Source organism: Lactuca sativa, chromosome 8 (assembly GCF_002870075.4).
Source record: "Lactuca sativa cultivar Salinas chromosome 8, Lsat_Salinas_v11, whole genome shotgun sequence".
Classification (NCBI taxonomy): Eukaryota; Viridiplantae; Streptophyta; class Magnoliopsida; order Asterales; family Asteraceae; genus Lactuca; species Lactuca sativa.
This window is the reverse complement of record NC_056630.2, coordinates 191,267,194-191,289,411: the sequence shown is the minus strand read 5'-3', so window position 1 is coordinate 191,289,411 and position 22,218 is coordinate 191,267,194. Positions and strand designations below refer to the sequence as shown.

General features: G+C 37.4%; 1 protein-coding gene and 1 long non-coding RNA gene across 2 annotated transcripts; one reads left to right on the top strand and one right to left on the bottom strand.

Annotated features, from left to right (window-relative positions):
* Positions 1-10,594: 10,594 nt before the first annotated feature.
* LOC122195512 (uncharacterized) lies at positions 10,595-11,736 on the bottom strand. Its single transcript, XR_006185755.2, has 2 exons — positions 11,402-11,736; positions 10,595-10,865 (listed from the first exon to the last, which is right to left on the bottom strand). It is a non-coding gene; the product is annotated as an uncharacterized LOC122195512 (long non-coding RNA).
* A 2,624-nt stretch (positions 11,737-14,360) lies between these two features.
* LOC111882415 (uncharacterized) lies at positions 14,361-19,229 on the top strand. Its single transcript, XM_023878785.3, has 5 exons — positions 14,361-14,519; positions 16,165-16,325; positions 16,690-16,776; positions 18,720-18,878; positions 18,975-19,229. Exons 1-5 carry the CDS (start codon positions 14,402-14,404, stop codon positions 19,056-19,058), a joined length of 609 nt encoding a protein of 202 aa, XP_023734553.1. The 5' UTR covers positions 14,361-14,401; the 3' UTR covers positions 19,059-19,229.
* The last annotated feature ends 2,989 nt before the right edge of the window (positions 19,230-22,218 follow it).

Sequence of the window (22,218 nt, the reverse complement as noted above, 5' to 3'; positions counted from 1 at the left end):
GTCCCCACAGGCCAGTTACAGTTTCCAAAGATGATGGCCCTGGTGATGGTGCTTCTGGGTCGACGGATTTTGTGCCGTCTTGGGATCTTCGCACCGATTCTCGTCTTTCTGTTCGTGCCAATGCCTTGGAGTTCTCGCGCCATGCCTTCCCTCCAGCTGCAGTGGGGGATATGGACGCGATGGGTAGCCCTGCCCTTGCTCACAACATGGCCTATGCTGCTGCGCAGACGATGTTCTATCTTGTTGCAGGTTCCCGACGCATCCATAGCCTCGGCGAGATGGAGGCTGCTCATGCCACCTGTGGATCGCGTGTGGCAAGCCTGGAGCGCCGCCTGGGTGAACTTGGCGATGATCTTCGCTCAGCTGAAAAGAAATGTGAGTTGCTAGCGTCTGAGAAGAATGTTCTTGATGAGGCTAGGGCTGCATTGGAGGCCAAGGTTGATTCTTTAACTCAAATGAATGAAGGTTTAATGATCCAGGTTGAGAGTCTCAAGCGTGACGCCGTTGACTGTGACAAGCTTGTGTCGTCGCTGCAAGCAGATGTGTGCGCTGCTCGTCGAGACTTGGATTGGCTATTGCAAATCGGTGTTGTGCGTATCGTTGATAAGCTGATAGAGCATCCTGACTTTACCAATGCTATCAGTCTTATCCGTCATGCTGCATATATGGCTGGGGTTGAATCTGTCCAGAAAACTTCAAGTGGTGGTGAAGGTGGGGAGGCGGGTGCTAGTTCGCTGTCTGTCGGGCTTGTGGTTAGCGTAAGTGATGCTCTCTTGTCCTTCGCTAGCATGGATCACGCAGGTCTATTGGGTCTGGGAGAGATGGGTATTGATGGTTTGCGAGAGTTGTGTTCTTTTGGTTCATAGGGTACTCCTGAGGATGTTGCGGGTCATGAGATGGTGCTTGTGAATGACGCTGGTGTGGGAGGGAATGGGAAAGATCGTGCTGCTAGTGGTGATGATCGAGCAGGTGTTAGAGGTGATGATGTTGATGAAGTGGTGGATGATAGGGAAGTTTCTAGTGGGTTGGCTGGGAAAGTAGGTGAGGATGATGCTGTGGAGGGGGCTGTGGTTGGTGATAAGGTTGTTGGTGATGGTTCGGAGCCATGATATTTCTTCATTTTGTTTAGTCTATGTGTTTTGCTTTGTGATGGTTGAACTACTAAGAACAATGTTTATATATATATATATATATATATATATATATATATATATATATATATATATATATATATGTATGTGTGTGTGTGTGTGTGCTTGGTATGCACTAAGCATTATCTACTATCAACTTTTTTGTTTTGTGCTTGGCTTATTCGTTTATTGCATGTTGCTCAAGATGTGCCAAACATGTTGCCTTGTTTTTTGTTACCATTGACACACTAAGTGTTCACATTGAATGCACTTAGCACTCATCATTCAATCATTGAAGATTATTACACTAAGTATGAGAGATCAGCAATTGCATTATTATTTAACCGCGGGTTTTTTAAATACACTAAGTATTAAGCTCAAGTCACTTATGCATGAAATTCTATATATGTCGAGTACTAAACTCATGCCTTTAAACATAGAAATACACTGAGTATCAATTCTCATGTCACTTAGCATGGATAGACGTACTCTAAGTACTCTAGGGTGCAACATACTAAATGGAACATCAACCAACTAGGGTTACATCTTTCCTCTTCCTTAGAAAAAATATTTCTTTAGGTTCCTAGCATTCCATGTTCCTGGAATGGGCCTTCCTTCCATCGTCTCTAACACGTATGCCCCGTTCCTGTTTGCCTCTGTGACCCTGTATGGGCCTTCCCACGTTGGGCCCAACTTTCCCTGGGGTTGTGCCCGACTGACCTCATTTTTCCTTAAGACATACTCGCCCACTTTGAAGGCCTTCTCTTTTACCCTTTGGTTGTAATACCTTTCTGTTGCATGTTTATACGCAGCTTGGCGTACTTCCGACTCTTCACGTTTCTCCTCTAGGATATCTAAGTTTATCCTCAGGTCTTGTGTGTTGCTTTCCTCATCTTGGTTGGCCACCCTTAGCGTATTCATTGCCACTTCCATGGGGAGCATGGCTTCGGTCCCATATGTCAAGCTGAAAGGAGTTTCCTTTGTGCTTTTCCGTGGTGTAGTCCTGTATGACCATAGCACCATTGGTATCTCCTCTGCCCAATTCCCTTTTGCTTTGCCCAACCTCTTTTTGATCCCATTGACAATGGTTCAGTTGGACACCTCCGTTTGACCGTTCGCTTGAGGGTGTGCCACCGATGTGAAGCGTTGGCTTATCCCTTTGGCAGTGCACCATTCTCTGAATGGGTTCTCAGCGAATTGCAAACCATTGTCGCTGATGAGAACCTTAGGTGTTCCAAATCTTGTCATGATGTTTTTCCACACAAATTTTATCATGTGCCTCCCAGATATGCATGCCAGTGGCTCAGCTTCAATCCACTTTGTGAAGTAATCCACGGCTACCACCATATACTTCAGCTTCCCTGGTGCTTCTGGGAATGGACCCACTATGTCTATGCCCAACTGGTAGAAAGGTCGTGGGCTGGATATGTTGCTTAGCGGCGCCGGGGGTTTTGCCTAAACTGGAGCGTAAGACTGACACTCCCAACATTTCTTCGTTACTTCTACCGCGTCTTGATGTATCGTCGGCCAGTATACCCCCATTCGTAGTACCTTTTCCTATCAAAGCCATCGCCCCTTCGTGTGTGCCTACCTGCCCTGAGTGTGCTTCCTGCAATATCTCTCTCCCCCTGGCTTGATCTACACATTTTAGCCATGGAGATGTGAATCCCTTCTTGTATAATTCCCCGTTCACCATTGTGTATGAGGGCGCCTTTATACGTATTTTTATGGCCTCGTCATGGTCATCCGGAAACACTCCTCTCTGGAGGTATTCCCGGAACGGTGTCATCCATGTGGGTCCAGCGGGGGTCAAGGTGTTCACCTGCTGTTCATCGATGCTTCTCTCCCGGAGCACCTCCACTAGAACTTTCTTTGACAGGTGGTCAAAACAAGTGGACGCTAGCTTGCTCAAAGCGTCTGCCCTCTTGTTCTCACTTCTGGGTATCTGCTTGATTGTAAATTGGCCGAATGATCCTACCAGTTGCTTTACCATCTTTACATACTTTCCCATTCTTTGGTCTCTTACCTCGAAACTCCCATTGACTTGGTTCGCTGCTAACCTTGAGTCGGTTAGTGCTGTTACAGCTTTCGCACCCATCTGTTTGGCGAGTCGCAACCCTGCAAGCAGCGCCTCGTACTCCGCCTCGTTGTTCGATGTATGGAAGTCGAAGCGGAGGGCGTAGGTTACCTCTTCTCCTTCTGGGCTAGTCAGGATCAGCCCCGCCCCTGAGCCTTCCCTGCTGGACGCCCCGTCTGTGTACAAGGTCCATGAACCGTTGCCGGTAGGGGCCTCTTCAACTACCCACACCTTTTCTTTCATCGGGTTCCCTCCGTCAGGAATTTCTAGTAAGAAATCAGCCAGCGCCTGCCCTTTGATACTCGTTCTTGGACGGTAGTTTATATCGTGCTCTCCCAGTTCAATTGCCCACTTGGCCAGCCGACCCGACGTCTCCGGCTTAAGCAAGATCTGTTTAATGGGGTAGCTTGTGAGTACCTCGATTTGATCTGCCTGGAAGTATCACCTTAATCGTCTCGCAACGTAGATGAGTGCCAACACCAATCTTTCCAACATGGGATAATTGAGTTCTGGTCCCTACAACGCTCTGCTAACGAAGTATACTGGTCTCTGCTCCCCTTCCGTTTCCACGACCAATACCGATGATATCGCTTCGCCTGATGTTGAAAGATACACTTGTAATGTTTCTCCAAGGATGGGGGTTGCCAAAGTCGGCAGCTTGTGCAGTGCTTCCTTGATTCTCTGGAGCGCCTTCTCGGCTTCATCCGTCTATTGGAAATTGTTTTTCTCGATGCATCCCTTTAAGGTGTGGAATAGTGGCATAGCCTTGTCGGCAGATTTCGAGATGAACCTGCTTAGAGTTGTGAGCTTCCCGTTCAGACCTTGTGCATCTCTAAGAGATTTTGGGGTTGGCGTCTCGATGAACTCGTCGACCTTGGTCGGGCTGGGCGGGACGCCTTGTCTAGTAACATAGTAGCCCAAGAATTGCCCCTCTTCTACTCCAAACATGCATTTGGCTGGATTTACTTTCATCTTGGCCACCTCTAATGTCTTGAAAGTCTCTTCGATGTCTTGCAACATCTTCTCTTCATTTGGACTCTTAATCACCATATCATCTACATATACCTCAATATTCCTTCCAATTTGCTTGGCGAATATCGAGTCGACTAGCCGCTGGTATGTCGCCCCTGCATTCTTTAACCCGAAAGGCATCTTGGTGTAGCAGAATGTGCCATGGTCTGTATAGAAGGCTGTTTTCTCTTCGTCTTCTTTGCTCATTAATATCTGGTGATACCCTTTGTATGCATCCAAGAAGCATTTTAGCTTAAATCCTTGTAGCGACTCTACCTTCTGATCGATTTCCGGGAGTGGGTAGCAATCCTTAGGGCATGCCTTGTTTAGATCAGAAAAGTCGATGAACATGCGCCACGACCCATCCTGCTTGTGGACCATAACTGGGTTTGTAGTCCACGTTGGGAACATCGCCTCCCTTACTATTCCGGCCTCTGTCAGCTTAGACACTTTTGTATTGATCGCCCTGTTACGGTCTGCTCCTTGTACCCGCTTCTTCTGCTTAACCTCTTTTACCCCCGATTTGATCATTAGCTTATGTTCAATGACCTTCCTTTCTACCCCCACCATATCCGTGGGGGTCCAAGCAAATACATGTTTGTAGCGTTTGAGCAGATCGACCAGTGCTCCTCTTGTGTGGCTTGGGAGGTTGCTTCCAACATGGATCGGTTGGTCGGGGTATCCCTCATTGATGACCTCCTTCCTCTTTGCAGGATTGCCCCTGGGCCTCTTGGGCCCTTTGGTTATTTCTGCTGGCTTCATAACTGTATAGCATCACAATTCTCTGGGCGGGGTGGCCAAAATCATGGCTTCGTCTTTTGGTGTGTCGAATTTCATGATCTCATGCATGGTTGAAGGTACAGCCCCTAGCTTCAAGAGAGCAGTCCTTCCTAAGATAATGTTGTGCTCCGCCGAGTGTCGAATGACCACAAAGTCTATCAGGGTGGTCTTCTTCCGCTGCTTGTCGTGGCTAGTGATTGTTAAGGGGAGGTGGATCGTGCCCAACGGCCACAGGCTGTGGCCGGTGAATCCCACCAGCCTACCCGTCACAGGTCGCAAATTATCTTTCCAGCGATCCGGGAGGAGCCGGAAACAATGCTCATAGATGATGTCTGCTGAACTCCCGGTGTCGACATAGACCCTATGGATAGTCACGTCTTTGATGGATGCCTGTATTATCATAGGGTTGTCACCTTTCCAGCCGTTCGGCCGGGGATCCTGTATGGAGAACGTGAGCGCACGTGCTGACGGTTTAACAATGACTTGCTCGCCTCGCTGTTCCTCCCTACTTCTTTTGCTGCGTATCATGAATATCTCCTTGGGCTGAACTCCTTCGCAGGGTGGACCCTTGGCGTTATCAGCATCGAACTTGGCGCGTAGGCTTCGCGCCACCTCCACCAGGTCTCCCTTAAGTTGTTTCTCCTCCATCTCCTTCTTTAGTACCGAAAAGCTAGCTGTATCATGTGTTTTGCTTTTGTGGTATTCACAGTACCAACTCTTAGGCGACTTGGCTGGCTGCTGTTTCTCAGACACTGCATATACTTCTGGGCGGCGACCCCGTCTGTCGTCTTTAATAAATGGTCAGAAACGCGGCGGTGGTCTTCTTGCTTGGCCATAGTGTCTTCCTCCCCCCCGGAAATCCGTGTGGGTCGGGTGGTGACGTCTAGTCGCCATAGCATTCAAGTAGGCCTGCTTGGCTGCTTCACCATCTTCCTGCCGTAGGTATCGCTCCACTCTTTCTTTCAACTCAGCTCGTGTTAGAGGCTTTTTTCCCATGAGTTTTTGCGAGAGGGGCCCAGGCAGGAGTCCCCATGTGAAAGCACCAGCAATGCGCCCTTCGTCATGCCCTGGTACATCCAGTGTAGCGTTTATGAACCTTGTAAAGTATTCTCGAACAGTCTCCCCCTCCCTTTTTTTACAACCTATAATTGAGTGAGAATCGCCTTTGTATTTACGTAGCTGCATGAAAGTTGGTGAGGAAAAGGTACTTGAGCTGAGCGAAGTTTGAAATGCTGCCCGGTTGTAGCGTTTTGAACCATGTGCCGGTGTTGCCATCGAGCGTCGTCGGGAAGTATGTGCACCAAAACTTCTCGTTAAGCTTTAGCGACGTCATCGTCCATTCATATGTATCAATGTGGCTATCTGGGTTGGTAGTCCCATTGTACGTTTTAAGTGTCGGGAGCTTTGCAGTGTTTGGTATTTCGTAATCCAACAGCTATTTTACAAACGGATATGTTACGCTCCGGGAAAAACCATCCTGGTTTGGAGCAGTTGACGTCCCTTGCTGGTATTGAGAACTCATTCCATGCTGTAGGGGCGTAAGGTAGCCTGAACTTGGTCCATAAAAGGGGTATGGATGGAATGGTAGCTGAAGGGGATAGCTAGTGGAGAAAGGGTGCATGGATGTAACAGGGTTGATCATTATCAGCTGTTATAAGCTGTTGTTTGAGGGAATAGTCGGTCCAGTCCATGCTCCAACCGTCGAGTAGACAGGTGGTGAATGGTTCATCATGGTTTGCGCCAATGGTGGTAGTAGCGTTGTGGAACTCTGTCCACCAGTCGTTTGGAACGATGTAGGTGTTACGAATGACGGTGAAAGGTTGAGAATATGGTTCAATGGGGGTGCAGTTGAGTGAACTGTTCGCGCCTGTTGCAGCGGCGGCGCAAAGAACGGCGGCATCTGAAGCTGTGTAGGCGAAAGTAGCTCCACCGGAGTTGTTCCTTGCTAAGAAAACAACGATTGTGAAATATTTCCGGCGGCTGTTGTAGAACTTCCTTCGCCCAAAACTGGCATGTTGGTTGCTATAGGCGGTGACGTTTTGTCCAACATCGTCATGGGACGTATGGGACTAACTGGTTGTCCCTCACTACCGTTGGACGCCATTGATGCTTGCTTTCGTGCTTTTGTTTGTGTTCTTCGTCTCACAAACGGATGGCGCCAAATGATGGAACCTTGTCCCGGATGAGACCTTGCTTCTGAATCTGGGATGAGATCTCCTCGGTTGCCTGGTTATAACTGCAAGATCACAAAGAACAAGGGCCGTCAGCCGCTTCCCGGGAGGGGTTCCCGGGAGAACGCTCCGACGGTCAAGTTAGGATGATTTTAGGGTTTGTGTCTGTTCTCTCAGGATTGGTTAGAGAGCTTACCTCGCTGGTCTTGTGTGCACATCCTTTTATACCTAGCGCTCCTGCCTGGTCCGTACCAGACAGGATCACTTTTGAAGGAGACAAGGTCAGAGGCGCTGATTGGAGGGTCGTGCGCCCTCAACCGCTAGAGCGCTCTCATTGGCTCCGACGATAATGCTCTGATCATGCCCTTTGTCTCCTGACCGTATCTTTTGTCTTGGAGCAAGGAGTGTTACTTGGCGGGCGCGAGCCTTCCGCCTGTCCATTCCACTCCCGGGGGCGCCAGCGGGCGCTGAGCCTGGCTGGTGTGCCCGGCTCTAGGGCTTGGACGCGGTTCTGTTGTGCTGCCAATCTCAAAAACCACTTAAATTACCTAAAATACCCTTAGATCAAACTTAGTCAAAGGTCAAAGTCAACAAACTAGCTGAGTTAACCCAGGCGAGTACGCGTGGCGTACTCATCTGTATGCGGGCGTACTCGATGGCTAACCAAGAGACGGGGGTTTGGCCACGTATGCGTAGCGTACCGATTGGTACGCCCAACGTACGCAACTAGACCTCATCTTAACCCAATAAGTGCTTAATACTTCATCTTTTACGTCCAAAATGCAGATCTAAGTCTCAAACATCGATCTTGACCATAAAGTTTCCAACTTTATGGTCTTGCATAGCTAATAAGTGTTAAATGCTAGAAACCCTAACCTCTTAACCCATTAAGACAACCAAACACATGCATGGGGAAGAGTTAAGAGCCAAGACCCTATTTTTATGCTTCTAAGCTTCTTAAAACGTCTGAAATGACAGGTAAGATGGGTTGGAACATGCCATACTAAAAAAGGTCAAGCCTTTGGACCCAAATGTTCATGAATCAAGAACTTAGCAAGATCTAGGAAGTTACAAGCCAAGTTTAAAGCTTTATACCTCCTAGAGGTTTCTAGATAGGTGGAGATCCCAGATCCAAGGCTCCTTCAAGCTCCCAAGGTGGTTTTACTTCCTTCTTTCTCCTTCAAGGCCACCAAAAACACACACAAGGGTCAAGAATGCTCAAATAAGTGGCTAGGGTTTGCTAAGGTCCTATGGAGGTATTGTAGGCTGATGAGAGATGAAATTTGGAGGCCATAAGTTGATTAAATAGCGTCCAAGCCCTAAAAATTAGGGTCTGTGGCTCACACACATACGCCCCGTACGTGAGCCCGCCATAATTCTCCCCCACTTGAACTAGACTTCGTCCTCAAAGTCCGCTACTGCGAATAACTCTGAAAAATGCTCACGCATCTCAGACTCGGGTTCCCAAGGCCATTCGGAACCCTTCCGACGCGGCCACTAAACTTTGACTAATGATACCTCCTTGTTGCGTAGGGTCTTCATCTTCCGATCCAAGATTGCCATTGGTCTCTCCACATAATTCAGACGATCATCAACCTGAATATCCTCCAAAGGAACGACCGCTGAATCATCAGCCACACACTTCCGAAGTTGAGACACACGAAAGGTGTTGTGGATATGGCTGAGCTCCTCAGGAATCTTGATTGTTTTAAATATAAAAAAAAATCATTCTTATGAATAGAAAAACTCAAGTAAATAAATAGGGGATGATTTAGGGTGAGAGCAGTCTAAGCAATTGCTTTGGCGAAAATCACAAAAATAATTGGACCTTAATTCTTTTCAAATATTGAACTACATATTGCCCTGTTGAAATATGTAACTTTTATAGATGAAAGGTAAGTTGGTTTTTATGGGAGGCTTCTCTGGCAACGTGGGAGGGCATTAATTATAGTATGCTTTGTTTTAAAACATCTACTCTCTTCCCTTCTAGAGATCGAGCAATCATATTTAATTCATTCAACACATATGTAATTTTTTTATAACTTTCGTATTTGTATCTATTTAGTAAATGCTAAAAATGAGAATAATGTGTCCAATAAAAAAGTTTTCTTTGCAAAAACACATTTAAAATGTGTGTAAGTTGATGATGTAAACTAAAAAATCCCATAGAAAGCCCAAGTTGCCCCCTGAAAAAGACGAGAAGTGTACATAGGCAACGAAGGAGAGGAAAAGGTGGGCCATGTAAAAGTGTTTACCTTAGTACTGAAAATGAGAGAATGTTACTTGAGCAGGGAAAAAGAGAGCGCAGGTGGAAAATTGGATCGTAGATGCTGGGTCGTTGTTGTGGTTTATAAGCGTACATAATTGCAAATGGAAGTGATTCGTACACAATAGTTTTTTTTGCCGCACACAACAATTTATGCTTTGTAGAGTTGTATAATGCAACATTTTAAAGCATAAATTGTTATGTATGGAGAAAAATTGTTGTGTACGAATAATTCCCAATTACAAATGATAAAAATCCAAGTGAAAAGGAAAGCGTATAATAAGCCAATAAAAGAATTGACAACTACCAATTTAATGAACATGTGTAAAAGAATGGATAATTTGCAAAAAAAACAACTGTGAAAATTAACCGGTTAAATTGCAAACTTCAAAACTCAAAGGATCCATAAAAAAACAAAATAAAACAAAGTAATTGTGTGAATAACGAAGTCACACCACCGACTCTGGTTTTTAGTACATATTAAACCAAATCAACTAATGATTAGATGTTGCTATAGGTATCTCTCATTATTAATTATACACATAAATCTCTAATTACCTCCTAATTACCTCTAATATCAATTACATCGAAAAAAAGCTTTGACATTTTTTTTTCTTTTTTTAATAATTTGTTATTATTAATATATAATTACTATTAATATTAAAATTTTCCCTATTATATATATATATATATATATATATATATATATATATATATATGGTTAGGTTATATTGTTTCTAGTAATTATTGTGTGCCAGAATATACAAATCTAGACCACCGAATGAATAAAATCAACAATCATGATCTGAGAGTCTATGATATTACAATAGGGTAGCATGTATCAAATAATCACACAAATTTCAGCAAAAGAGTATTTTGATCAATTAACCTTTTTTAAAAAAGATAATTTTCGGATTTTAAGGGATCATTAATTCCCTTCTTTTTAAAAAATCTGATTTTTTTTTTTTAAATTAGTTCTAATTAAATTATAATATTACTTTTAATAATAACTGATTTTATTATGTTAGAATGAAAAAAAGTCAACAATAAACTAATAAATATATTTGCGGTTTTATTCTTACATAATATTGTTTCATTCAAGATACTTTTTATATTAAACATGCTTAAAGAATTATACAACATATTATCAAGAATAACATTTTCTAAAGAATACGGATTTTATTCTTTAAGAATCACTATTTACATTCATCCGTAAACAAAAAGACTATAAACAATTATTACAATCATTCTAAAAAAATTATGACTAATAATGGTTTAAGGATTACATTTATTCTTAAAGATTAAAACTAAAAATGGTTAATACAAGAAAAAACATCAAAATCTAACAAAAACACTACTCTATTCCGAAAGAATATTATCGTTCTCCATATTTTCTTCATTTTCCACATTAATGGCAACCTCTTCAAAACCTAAATTCACAAGGAAAACATAATCAACTTTCAAATATTAAAATTTTTAGTGCATTAAATAGAATAAAACAATAAATTCTAATAGAATGTGATATATATTCAAATAGAATATAACTATAATTTCTACAAACCAATATTAACAATCATCTCTAAACTTGCAATGTATATTATTATGAAAGAATGTAATGTTTCATTATATAGAATGTTATTTTATAAGAATCGAGACCAATAACAAGATTATAAACCAATTTTATTCTGACAGAATTGGTTAAGGTAATTCATTGCTTAAGTTGACAAGAAATTCAAGATTCTATTATAACAAAATTAGAATTCGATATTCCATTCTAGTAGAATGATCGACATCAAGATGCATTAAAAAAACCTAGATTTCAACTATGCATTTTATCAAACACTTGGTGTGCTTCTTCAGTTTCTTCAAAAAAAAATTAGTGAGAGTCTTACCAATTCAGTTTCTTGGTGGTCGAGAACTGGAGATACAACTAAAAAAACATGTTATGATTAGTACAAGAGCATACCAATTCAGTTTCTTGGTGGTGTCGTTGACGACCTAAAATCCCCTGCTGCCTTCGTTTTCACCTCCTTTTGCAGACTCCACAACAGGCACCGAGCACCTCTTCACCACCATCTGCTGCTGTTGCTTTTCCCTGGATTTCTTGTTGTCGACAACGAGAAGAAGCAACCCCAGTCAATAAATTAGGGCATAAATCTTCAGAATCCGACGTTTAGACCACGAAGCACCAGTCTTAAACTGAACCCTAGCCATCATCCTCAACCTGAAATCAATCATACCATGAGACCTTTCGCTACTGATATCATTATGATCTTCAACATATGTAGACGAGGAAACAAATATTGCTTGAGCAACCTTCTCATTTTTCTTTGCTGAAATAGGTAACAATGGAGAGTCGATGGAGGGATCGCTAGAGAAAAAGATGATGCTTGATGCAGACGAAGGAGGGTCGTGAAAGAAGAAGAACCAGAGTAGAGAATTTTGTGAGGAGGCGAGATAGTTTTGTGAGCGACGACTGACTGATAAAGGGATGATGGTTTTCTAGGGTTTAACTAATTAATGAGAGATTAATTGAATGATTTTTACCATAATTAGATATACTAACTTTACCATTATACCCTTTTTTAATTTAATTAATGAATTATTATTTCCTGAATTCTCATTGGTGCATTTAGGCACACACTATTTGCTAAAAACATTTGAACCTAGCTATATATATATATATATATATATATATATATATATATATATATATGTATATATGTATGTATGTATGTATGTATGTATGTATGCCTGTGTGTTTTACAAAGAGTTGTTCATATATTCGTTCAAATAATTGACCGACATTCAAATTAATATTAATATGAATTCTTATTTCCAACTATCGTTGTATATAGACACCCCATAGACACCATGTATAACATTCCGACTATCAATATGTTATTTTTTTGTTTTGACTATCTTTATATTATTTTTTCAACGAATTATCAATATCTTTTTTTCATTAGTACTATTATTTGGTTATTTTTTCACTAGGATTATCCCTATGTTATTTTTTTTTTCGTTTGGACTATCGTTGTATTTTTTTTCCGGTCGGATTATCCCTAAGTTATTTTTTCGTTCAGATCATATACATGTGTTATTTTTTCGTTCGAATTATCCATGTGCTATTTTTTTGTTTCGATTATCTATGAGTTATTTTTTTCGTCTGTACTATTATTTGTATTTTTTTCGGTCGGACTATCATTGTATTATTTTTTTCGTTATTCTTTTGTTTGGACTATATTTATGTTTTCTTTTTCGAACTATCTATGTATTGTTCAATAATTTTTTTACAAAAATCACAACAAAAGAATAACACATGATATTTCGAACAAAAAAATTACACAATGATAATCTGAACGGAAAAATAACAAATGGATAGTTCAACGGAAAAAATAACACAAAGATACCCCGAACAAAAAAATAACACATAGATAGTCCGAATTAAAAATTAACGTCTGAACGAAAAAAAATAACAAATAGATAATCTTAACGAAAAATAATACATGGATAATCTGAACGACGAAAATAACATATAGATAATCCAACCGAAAAAAATAACACAATGATAGTCAAAACGGAAAAAATAACACAAGAATAATCCGAACAAAAAATAGCATATCTTGGGTCCAAAGGGAAGAAGCCACAAAACAAGAGATGAAAAGATCTACATCTTGCTTCCCTTGGGTATCAAACATAAGATAATGGATAAACTCATCAATGTATAAATACCTTTATTTAAATTCTCTTTTGTAGGCAATCTATCCAAATTAAGTCTTTACCACCAATTACTTAATGCGATTGAAACAAAATTGTCTAGTAGCTCTTTCCCCTGTTATCAAGGTGATATTTGTTTTTTGTCTGCAGATCTTCCTGACCTCTTCTGTCTGTGCGGCGCAGACCATGCGCAAACATTAGCCTTCGCACACTGTTTGTTTTTTTGAAGACTGCAGACCTAAAAATGTCTGCGCGCCCTCTTCTTGGCGCAGATGTGGACCAAAGTCTTCTAACATCTTCAGACATCTTATAGCCTAAAAAAACACATATACTTTATTTTTTTTAGTTTTTTTTTTTTAAATTTATATTTATTCCAATTTTATTAGTGATAAACAATTTGAAAAAAAAAGTTACAATACTTAAAAAAAAAGTTTGACGACACAAACATGATATTTTTGACAAATTTATAAATAAAAGTTTATTACAATAATGGTCGTTGAAGTTGTTTATATAAATATTAAATAATAATAATAATATATTCTCATATTTTTTGTCCCAAATTTTATAAAATATCATTTAATAAAGCATCATTAATTTCTTAGAAAAAATAATTATTACACGTTTTTAATTGATTTAATTGAAAAAATTGAAGTTTTTTTTTCATTCATTTATATATCAAATTCTTTGATTCTTAATTACAATGTTTAAACATAACTTTGCGATCAAAATTGTTGGTTTTTATCAAATATATACGTTAATTTGTATCATTTTTATTTTCAATTTTTATATAATAATACATAAAAGTCTATTTAGATGTGTTAATTATTTATAACAAAGTCATAAATATATTAAAAAATCACTTTGTAGTTTAAAAAATCAGTTTATTTAAATTTTAGTTTATTTTAATAGCCTGCAGATGTTAAAAAGACAAACAGTTTTTTTTGCAGACTGCAGAAGTTTGATCCACCTCTTCTGCTGCAGAGGTCTACAGATGTGGTCCGCAGACTGCAGACATTTTATCTAAGAAAAAACAAACAACACCCAAAAGTCGACCATTCATAAACCTTCCGGTTGAAACGAACATGAAGAAACAAAATTATATTTTTAAGTTAGAGGGGAAAAGTTATCAAAACCTAAAGTTTATGGGCTAAATGTGATAGAATATAAACTCTATAAGGTTATTGATTGAAAATAAAAGGATTATATTTGTGAGGTATTCCTAAAGAGTGGGAGCAAAATTGTAGCGATGGCTTCTAATCCAATCGGAATGAAGAGAATAGCCATGGCGAGTACATCTTCCGTAGGCATTTCAGTTCTTCCTCTTTCCCAGCTGAAGCCAATTACTATTCAAGTTCCATGTAAAGGTTTGTTGAATTTCAGAAACTAAATTTAGGGCTTAGAATCATTGCTACTAGTTGTAATTTGTACATATGTTTGTTTATGGTTGATTAGCGACTCGGAATGTAAAAATTTCGGTTATGAAAGTTCACGAAAGTTGTAAACCTTCCTTTTGTTTCGAAAGTTATAAGCTTATCTCACTTGTTTAGTTGTTCCCTTTGTTTTTTGATTATATTAAGTTTGATCAGGTAGACTCTCTATAGTAATGAATAAGAGCATACTTTCAGTTCGTTTCTAATTTGGTCAATGAGCTTTAATCTTAAACTAAAACCATTTTCCTTCTCAAAATTGATTATTTTAGGTAATTTCAAACAGAAAACTGTACCTGATTGAAGAAATTGCATGGTTTTCACAGTTCCTTTAAAGTTGGATGGTTTTAGTAACATATCGTCTATGAGAATCTCCTATTATGTTAAAAGTGTCACGACATTTGATTAAAAAAAGTTTATTTGATTTTTCAACAATCTGTTGTTTGCATTTTTTTTGGGAACCAGGCAACACAAGCCAAATAAAATTAAGGTACATGGATAACAAAACATATATGACATGAGATTGATTGAAAAAATGTACTTCTTTGGAGTAGGGGGATTTAAGACTAGTATAATATCTTAGGAACCTAATGAAGCATGGAGTGGTTGCAAGGCAACAATTAGGCATCTTAGAAATTTTGGCTCCATTAAAGAAGCTAGATGACTATGGATAAAAATGCAACTTTGTTGGTTATAAGAAAAAGAGTAGGATTCATACACCATGTAGTGCTCTTAAGGAAGATAGTGATAATCTCACTAGATGATGAAAGTAGGCTATAAGTATGATGGGTGAATACACTTGTGTATGTATATAACCATAATTCATTAAGAGGTCAAAGAGTATTGCAAATAAGATGGAACACTTTGGTTCTATAAATTTTGTAAAGATTATGTAAAAAAGAAGTTACTGGATCATTCCATATGGAGAAAGTGGAGCTTTCAGGCCTGATTTCTCCCTCTTAATATGTGAAGCTCTTCTGCACCTTCCATTTTTGCCACGTATTTATGTCATATCATTTGAAGTTTTTAGCATGTGCACCAACATTTAATTTCTACTAACAGTTAGTTTGTATGCATTGGTGTATTCAATGGGAAATTCAAGAAATTATGCCTGAAAACACCTCCTCTCTCAAAAATGTGCTAAAAAATGACACCTTTTGAAAAATGTGTCTTTCTTTGCTTTTGTTCCGAATATGCCCCTCCCAAGCGCTCCCATACCACCACTCCCAATAGTTTTATTGGGGGTGGGGGTGTTTGGGAGGGGCGTTTTTGGAACAAAAGAAAAGAAAGACGTATTTTTCAGAGGGTGTCATTATTGAGCATATTTTTGTGAGGGGTGTTTTCAAGCAAATTTTCTCAAATTTGTCATTTAGTATTGCATGTGGGATGGAAGGTTGCATATTTTGGAAGTAAATATTTGTATTTACTGATGCCTTTAAACTAGAGATATTACATTTTGGTCTAATTTCAATCGTATATTATTCCAGTTCCATGTAATAGTTTACCATTACTATACTTTCATACGACTTTCGTGTATGCTTCTTTGAGAATTTCTAATTATTTATCCTTCTTTTTCTTCTAGAAAGAGTTATTTCTCATAGATTTTCAACAACCAGAAATCCTTCTTATTCAGCAAGAGAATTTCACGGGTTAATATCTAAGAAAATGACATTTATAACCCCCAGATGCAGCAATTCCTCAACCCCTGATGGTGTTACTGATGACTCATCTACTAAAAGCAAGGCAAGTTTCATATTTTTCACTTCTGTTTTCTCTCTCCATCCCAAATTAAAGATGCCCATATTTGACTTTCGAGTATCCACTGAATCATGTTTCATATTAATATCTTTAATTTCTTGTTTTGGTTTAAGCAAAAACCTATAGCTACATAAAACTGTAAAAGACATAAATGCCCTCATTCCCAATTAGGCTGATGTTTACCCTTTTTGTTTGTGATGCTTTATGTTAACATCTAATAGTGTTTTGCTTTACCATTTTGTGATGAAATCAAATGTTTAAAAAATTTAAGGCGATGAAAGCAGTTATATGCTTTATATTTATTAAGTTGTTAAATTTTATAATCTCATCTACGGGTTGTTTATTGCAGGTTCCATTTGGGTATAGTAGGAAAGATGTTCTTTTTATTGGACTTGGAGTAACGTTTTTTGGGATTGGTCTAAAAAGTGGATTGGAGGTATCCTTTCTTTTCCTTTTTTATAATTTTATTTATGTTTTCTCTGTTGGGCCTCTTTACTCTTGGATCTAGCCCAATCTCTGTAAAAATGGGTTTATTTCCAAAAATAGGTCTTTTTGAGAAAAAAAAGAGAGCAAATCCGGTGATGGGTATGAAGCAGATCTTGTTTTTGAAAATAATATTATCATTTATACCCTTTTCTATTTACAATGAAAATTCTTTTGAGCTTTGATACATTGTATCCTTTTTTAGAATTATATTTTATACCCTTATTATATTTCATATATACATTCATTTATTGTAATGCATAGTTAAAATTAAACAAAACTACAAAAATGGTCCCTGTGGTTTACCAAAGGTCACAAACTCAGTCCCTACTAACTTTTTTTTGACGAACTTGGTCCCTGTGGTTTCCAAAACTTGCATGAATGACCCTTTTTGCTGACGTCGTTACTGTTAATCCGTTAGTGTTTTGGTCTTTTCAAGTAGCAGGGACCGAGTTTGTGAATATGGGTAAACCATAAGGACCATTTATATAATTTTCTCTATATCTTATGTTTATGAGTTTGTGCATTTTTCACCCTTTTACTTTTTAAAATGTCACTTTAACTCTTCATTTTGAACTTTGTAAAATGTTACTTTCACCCCTTTACTTTTTAAAATGTCACTTTAACCCTTCATTTTGAACTTTGTAAAATGTTACTTTCACCCCTCTATATATATATATATATATATATATATATATATATATATATATTAAAATTTTCGTATTTATCCACCCTATTATATATAATTTGACTTTCCTTAATAACTTTTGTTCGTTCACCTAAAAAAACTAATCTTTTACGTGTTTATTTTTATATATGTGTCGGTATAAATTTAAAGTTATTAAGGAAAATCAAATTATATATAATAGGGTGGATAAATACGAATTTTTTTTAAAAAAAAAATAGAGGGGTGAAAGTAACATTTTACGAAGTTCAAAATGAAGGGTTAAAGTGACATTTTAAAAAGTAAAAGGGTGAAAAATGCACAAACTCATAAACATAAGATATAGAGAAAATTACATAAATGGTCCTTATGGTTTACCCATATTCACAAACTCGGTCCCTGCTACTTGAAAAGACCAAAATGCCCTCCCACTAATGGATTAACAATAATGGCGTCAGCAAAAAGGGTCATTCATGCAAGTTTTGGAAACCACAGGTACCATGTTCGTCAAAAAAAGTTAGTAGGGACTGAGTTTGTGACCTTTGGTAAACCACAGGGACCATTTTTGTAGTTTTGTCTTAAAATTAAGGTAATATTTTTAAACAAACTACATCATTAAAAAGATCTCGTTGATACCTTCAAGATGATACCAATATTGAATATTATTGATTGTTGTATAATACAACATTTTAAAGCACCAATTGTTTGTGTATGGAGAAAAATTGTTGTGTACGGATCAGCTCCCTTATTTGATTCTTTTTGATCTTTGACTTCATCAGAAAATAAAATAATGTTGTAAACAATAATTAATTTGGATAAATATCATAAATAAAAGCAATCATTTGGTATAAGGAGACCCATTTTTGCAAAAGAATCTGAAACAAATCCACTTTTTCAAAGATCTTTGAAAGAGACCCATTTTGCAGCCTGGGCCACCCAATCCCATTAATTGTCATTACAACTGATTGATGTTTCTTGATTTTTGTCCACTACATCCCCCCCCTTTTTTTTTTCCTTATCATCATTGAAAGTGTATCTTGATTCTTGAATGAAAGAAATAGCCACGTGCTTCCATTAATTTGTTTATTATAGCATCCTACTTCCTTTTAATGTTCTAATAAGAAGAAAAATAAAAAATAGGATTTGATTTTTCAGTATACAATGGTGTAATATACAGAAATCAAACTAGGATGCTATTTCCAATCAATTTTTTGGACATTTTTTTTTTGCAGTTTTTTGGAGTTGATCCTTTGCAAGCTGGGAATGTTGTCCAGTTAGTGTTGGTGTTAGGTCTTACAGTTGGATGGATTTCAACTTATATTTTTCGGGTCTCAAATAAAGAAATGACATATGCACAACAGTTACGTGACTATGAAATGAAAGTTATGGAGGTGAGTTGAATAAGATGTGTCCCACATTATTTTTGATTTTTTTTTTGTCATTATTTTTTATTTATTTAAAGTGTCACTTGTAACATTTCAATACAGAAACGGTTGGAGGGTCTAACTGAAGCTGAACTACAAGCCTTGCTTGAACAAGTGGAGGAGGAAAAACGATTACCAAGAGAATAATTAAACCTCATTTAGCATGTACACTTTTTTGTAAATGATGATTATACAACACGAAAACAGAGTAAACATGTATAAATTTTCAGCAGCAATCATCCGATGTATATGTTATGTAGCACAATGTACAACTCTTTGGATGAAGGAATTTAGATCCCAAGGATGAAACTTTATGTAGTAGTGAAGTTCTCTACATTTGGGTATTTATTTTTTGCTGTTATTATATTATTAGGGTTAAATTATGTAACAAGGTTTTTACCTTTTTAAGGGTTTTATGCATGAAAGAGCAAATACACTTCCATTATCAGGTTGTCACATCTTATTTTTGTTTCTTTGTAGTAAATTAATGTAATTTGGAAAATTTATAAAATTATAACAATTTCATTCAAAATACAATGAAAAAAAAATATAATATTATATTTTAAAAGTACATGTTCTACACAGAAAGAAAATTGTATGTACTAATTGAGTAGGTTTTTATAGTACAATGTAACAATGATTTTTTAAGTACAATGCCGTAATAAAAGGAAATGAAAGTAGGATGCTAAATAAAAAAAATAAACGGAAGTATGTTGTGTTTTTTTGTATATAGTTGTTTTTATATTTCTGCAACATTTTTTTTGACATGGGGTGGGGGGGGGGGGGGGGGGGGGGGGGGTTAAATGTATGCAATTAATTTGTTGAGATGTGGAGTTTAATGGAGGTAGCGAGTTTAGTGCTTCCAAACTAATTTAAAGCTTTGTAATGGTTCATAATGGTTCAGAACAGTTCGTAGGCATAGAAAGTCCCAATAGATGTTCTTAGCAAAGAGAGTTATACAAACGCCGAAGAGTTACAATAATGTTTCGATGCTTCGACATGCATCAAAACCAATTGTCTCTATCAAAGGGCAAGTTGACTTTATGCAGAATTTGTTGTCAGAGGGTCCATTACACGGACATTGAATCCTAGGTCAACTCCAATATATATATATATATATATATATATATATATATATATATATATATATATATATATATATATATATATATATATATATATATATATATATATATATATATATATATATATATATATATATATATATATATATATATATATATATATATATATAATGCAACCCTAATTTGGTACGAGAGACGTGTGTATTGGATTAATGTGTCTAAGCTCATAACTAAATTGGTGTAAACTTATAATTCGAAACAAAGTCCTTTTTGGATTGCCCTCATAACCAGAAATAGCTAAAAATGATATTAGGAGAGAAATATAATTTATTAGATTATTATATGATTAATAAACTAATTGGAAATTATGGGAAAATGATTTGTTAATATATTATATGAGTAATGTATTAATTAGAAATAGATAATTGATTTGTTAATTTATTATGTGATTAATAAATTAATATGACATCAATGGTTAAATAATTGATTTTTTAATTTATATGGTTAATAAATTAATTACAATGAATTAATTATTAGTCATAATTAATCTAGAATTAATTAAAGGTACAAAGAGTGAATTGTAATTGTTTAATAGTTAGAACAAAAAAAGCAATTTTAGAACCCTCCATGACATGAAAGGTTTTTGAGGGATTCCTAGGGTTTTTGGAAGCCTCCTAGTTGCATATAAGGAAATGATTTAAACTAGGATTAGATTTGTTCTTTAATCAATTCAAATATGGCTTTGCATGTAAGTTACCTAAACTATAAATAGGACCCATTGGGAGTCAAAATTCATGCAAAACCTTTCTAAGAGGGTTATGAACGAAAATTCCTTCATCTCTCCTTTCTACTTCTCATTCTAGGGTTTCTGGTTTTGGGTGTGAGCTATTAGAGACATCATACTTTTGGTGCTAGCTTTCCAAGATCTAGAAGGAACCAAGAGAACTATTTTCTATAATAATTCTAAGGTATGTAAACCCAAACTCTTGTATTTTTAGATTATACTAGGGTTCTATAGGTTTCTGGATATTCACAGTATGTTGATATTAATTGTGAAGACATGAATCCCTATAGGTTGCATGTGTCCTTAAGTGTTAAGTGATTTTTTTGTATTCACATGTAATTTTATAACCTATAAAACCCATCAGTTGCATCAGAGCCTTGGTCTCATAATTGATTATGCATGAGGTGAATTGATCAAGCTAGGGTTTATCGAAAATAAACCCTTGCCTCTTGCAAATTTCGATAATTGCTAGGGTTTCGTCAAACCTTAGCCTCCTCACCTACTTTCGAACATCCCTAGGGTTTTCTTAGGGTTTCTAGTTTCCTTATTTGTTATTTTAAATGTCTTAAAATTTGAACAATTAAAAATTGAACCCATCATACAACCACATTTAAAATTATAAGGAAACTAGAAACCCTAAGAAAACCCTAAGATAATTCACATATGGGCCCCGACCTTAGGTATCTTTCAACCCAATCATACAATAGTGGACCCCACCCTGGGGTTTATTTCAACCTGAACATATAATAGTGGGCCCCGCCCTGGGTTTATTTCAACCCATCATACAACCACATATAAACCACATAACAACTATCATCCTAGATAGCACAATAATGTGCCGACATTGGTGCCTTCGACCCATGGATATAGTGAGAAGACTCACCTCATAGATAGATGAAAAATTGAAACAACATGCTGCTCCGAAATCAACTCGACCAACTACCATTAAAAATACAGTGACCAAAATTCAAAATATATGCAACACCCCGTTTATTAAATGAATAAATAGATAAAGTTGAGGAATGGATAGTAGCCCTAAAATCAATAATTTTATAATAAGAGTTGGTCTCGAGGAGTTAATTGTTACAATATTAGAAGTCGGGGGCTAAACGTGTAAGTTTTGGATTGGTTCTGTAAATAATTATAAGGGCAGGGACTACTTGGTAATCTATTGGGACTTAATTTGAAGAGATTTTGGAGGCTTAGGGCCTAAATGGTAACATATAGAGTTGAATTGTAAAGATTTTAGATGGCATGGGTTAAAAAGGTAAAATATTGATCTAATTCGAATTAAATTAGAGATAGAGGGACCAGAGTTGTAATTTTGCGAAAGATATAAAGTGGTCGGGGATATAACCTGCCACCCTCACCATGACAAACCCTAAACCTAAAGGTTCTAGCCGCCATGAGTGAAGTAGCCGCCATCTCCCTCTCCTCG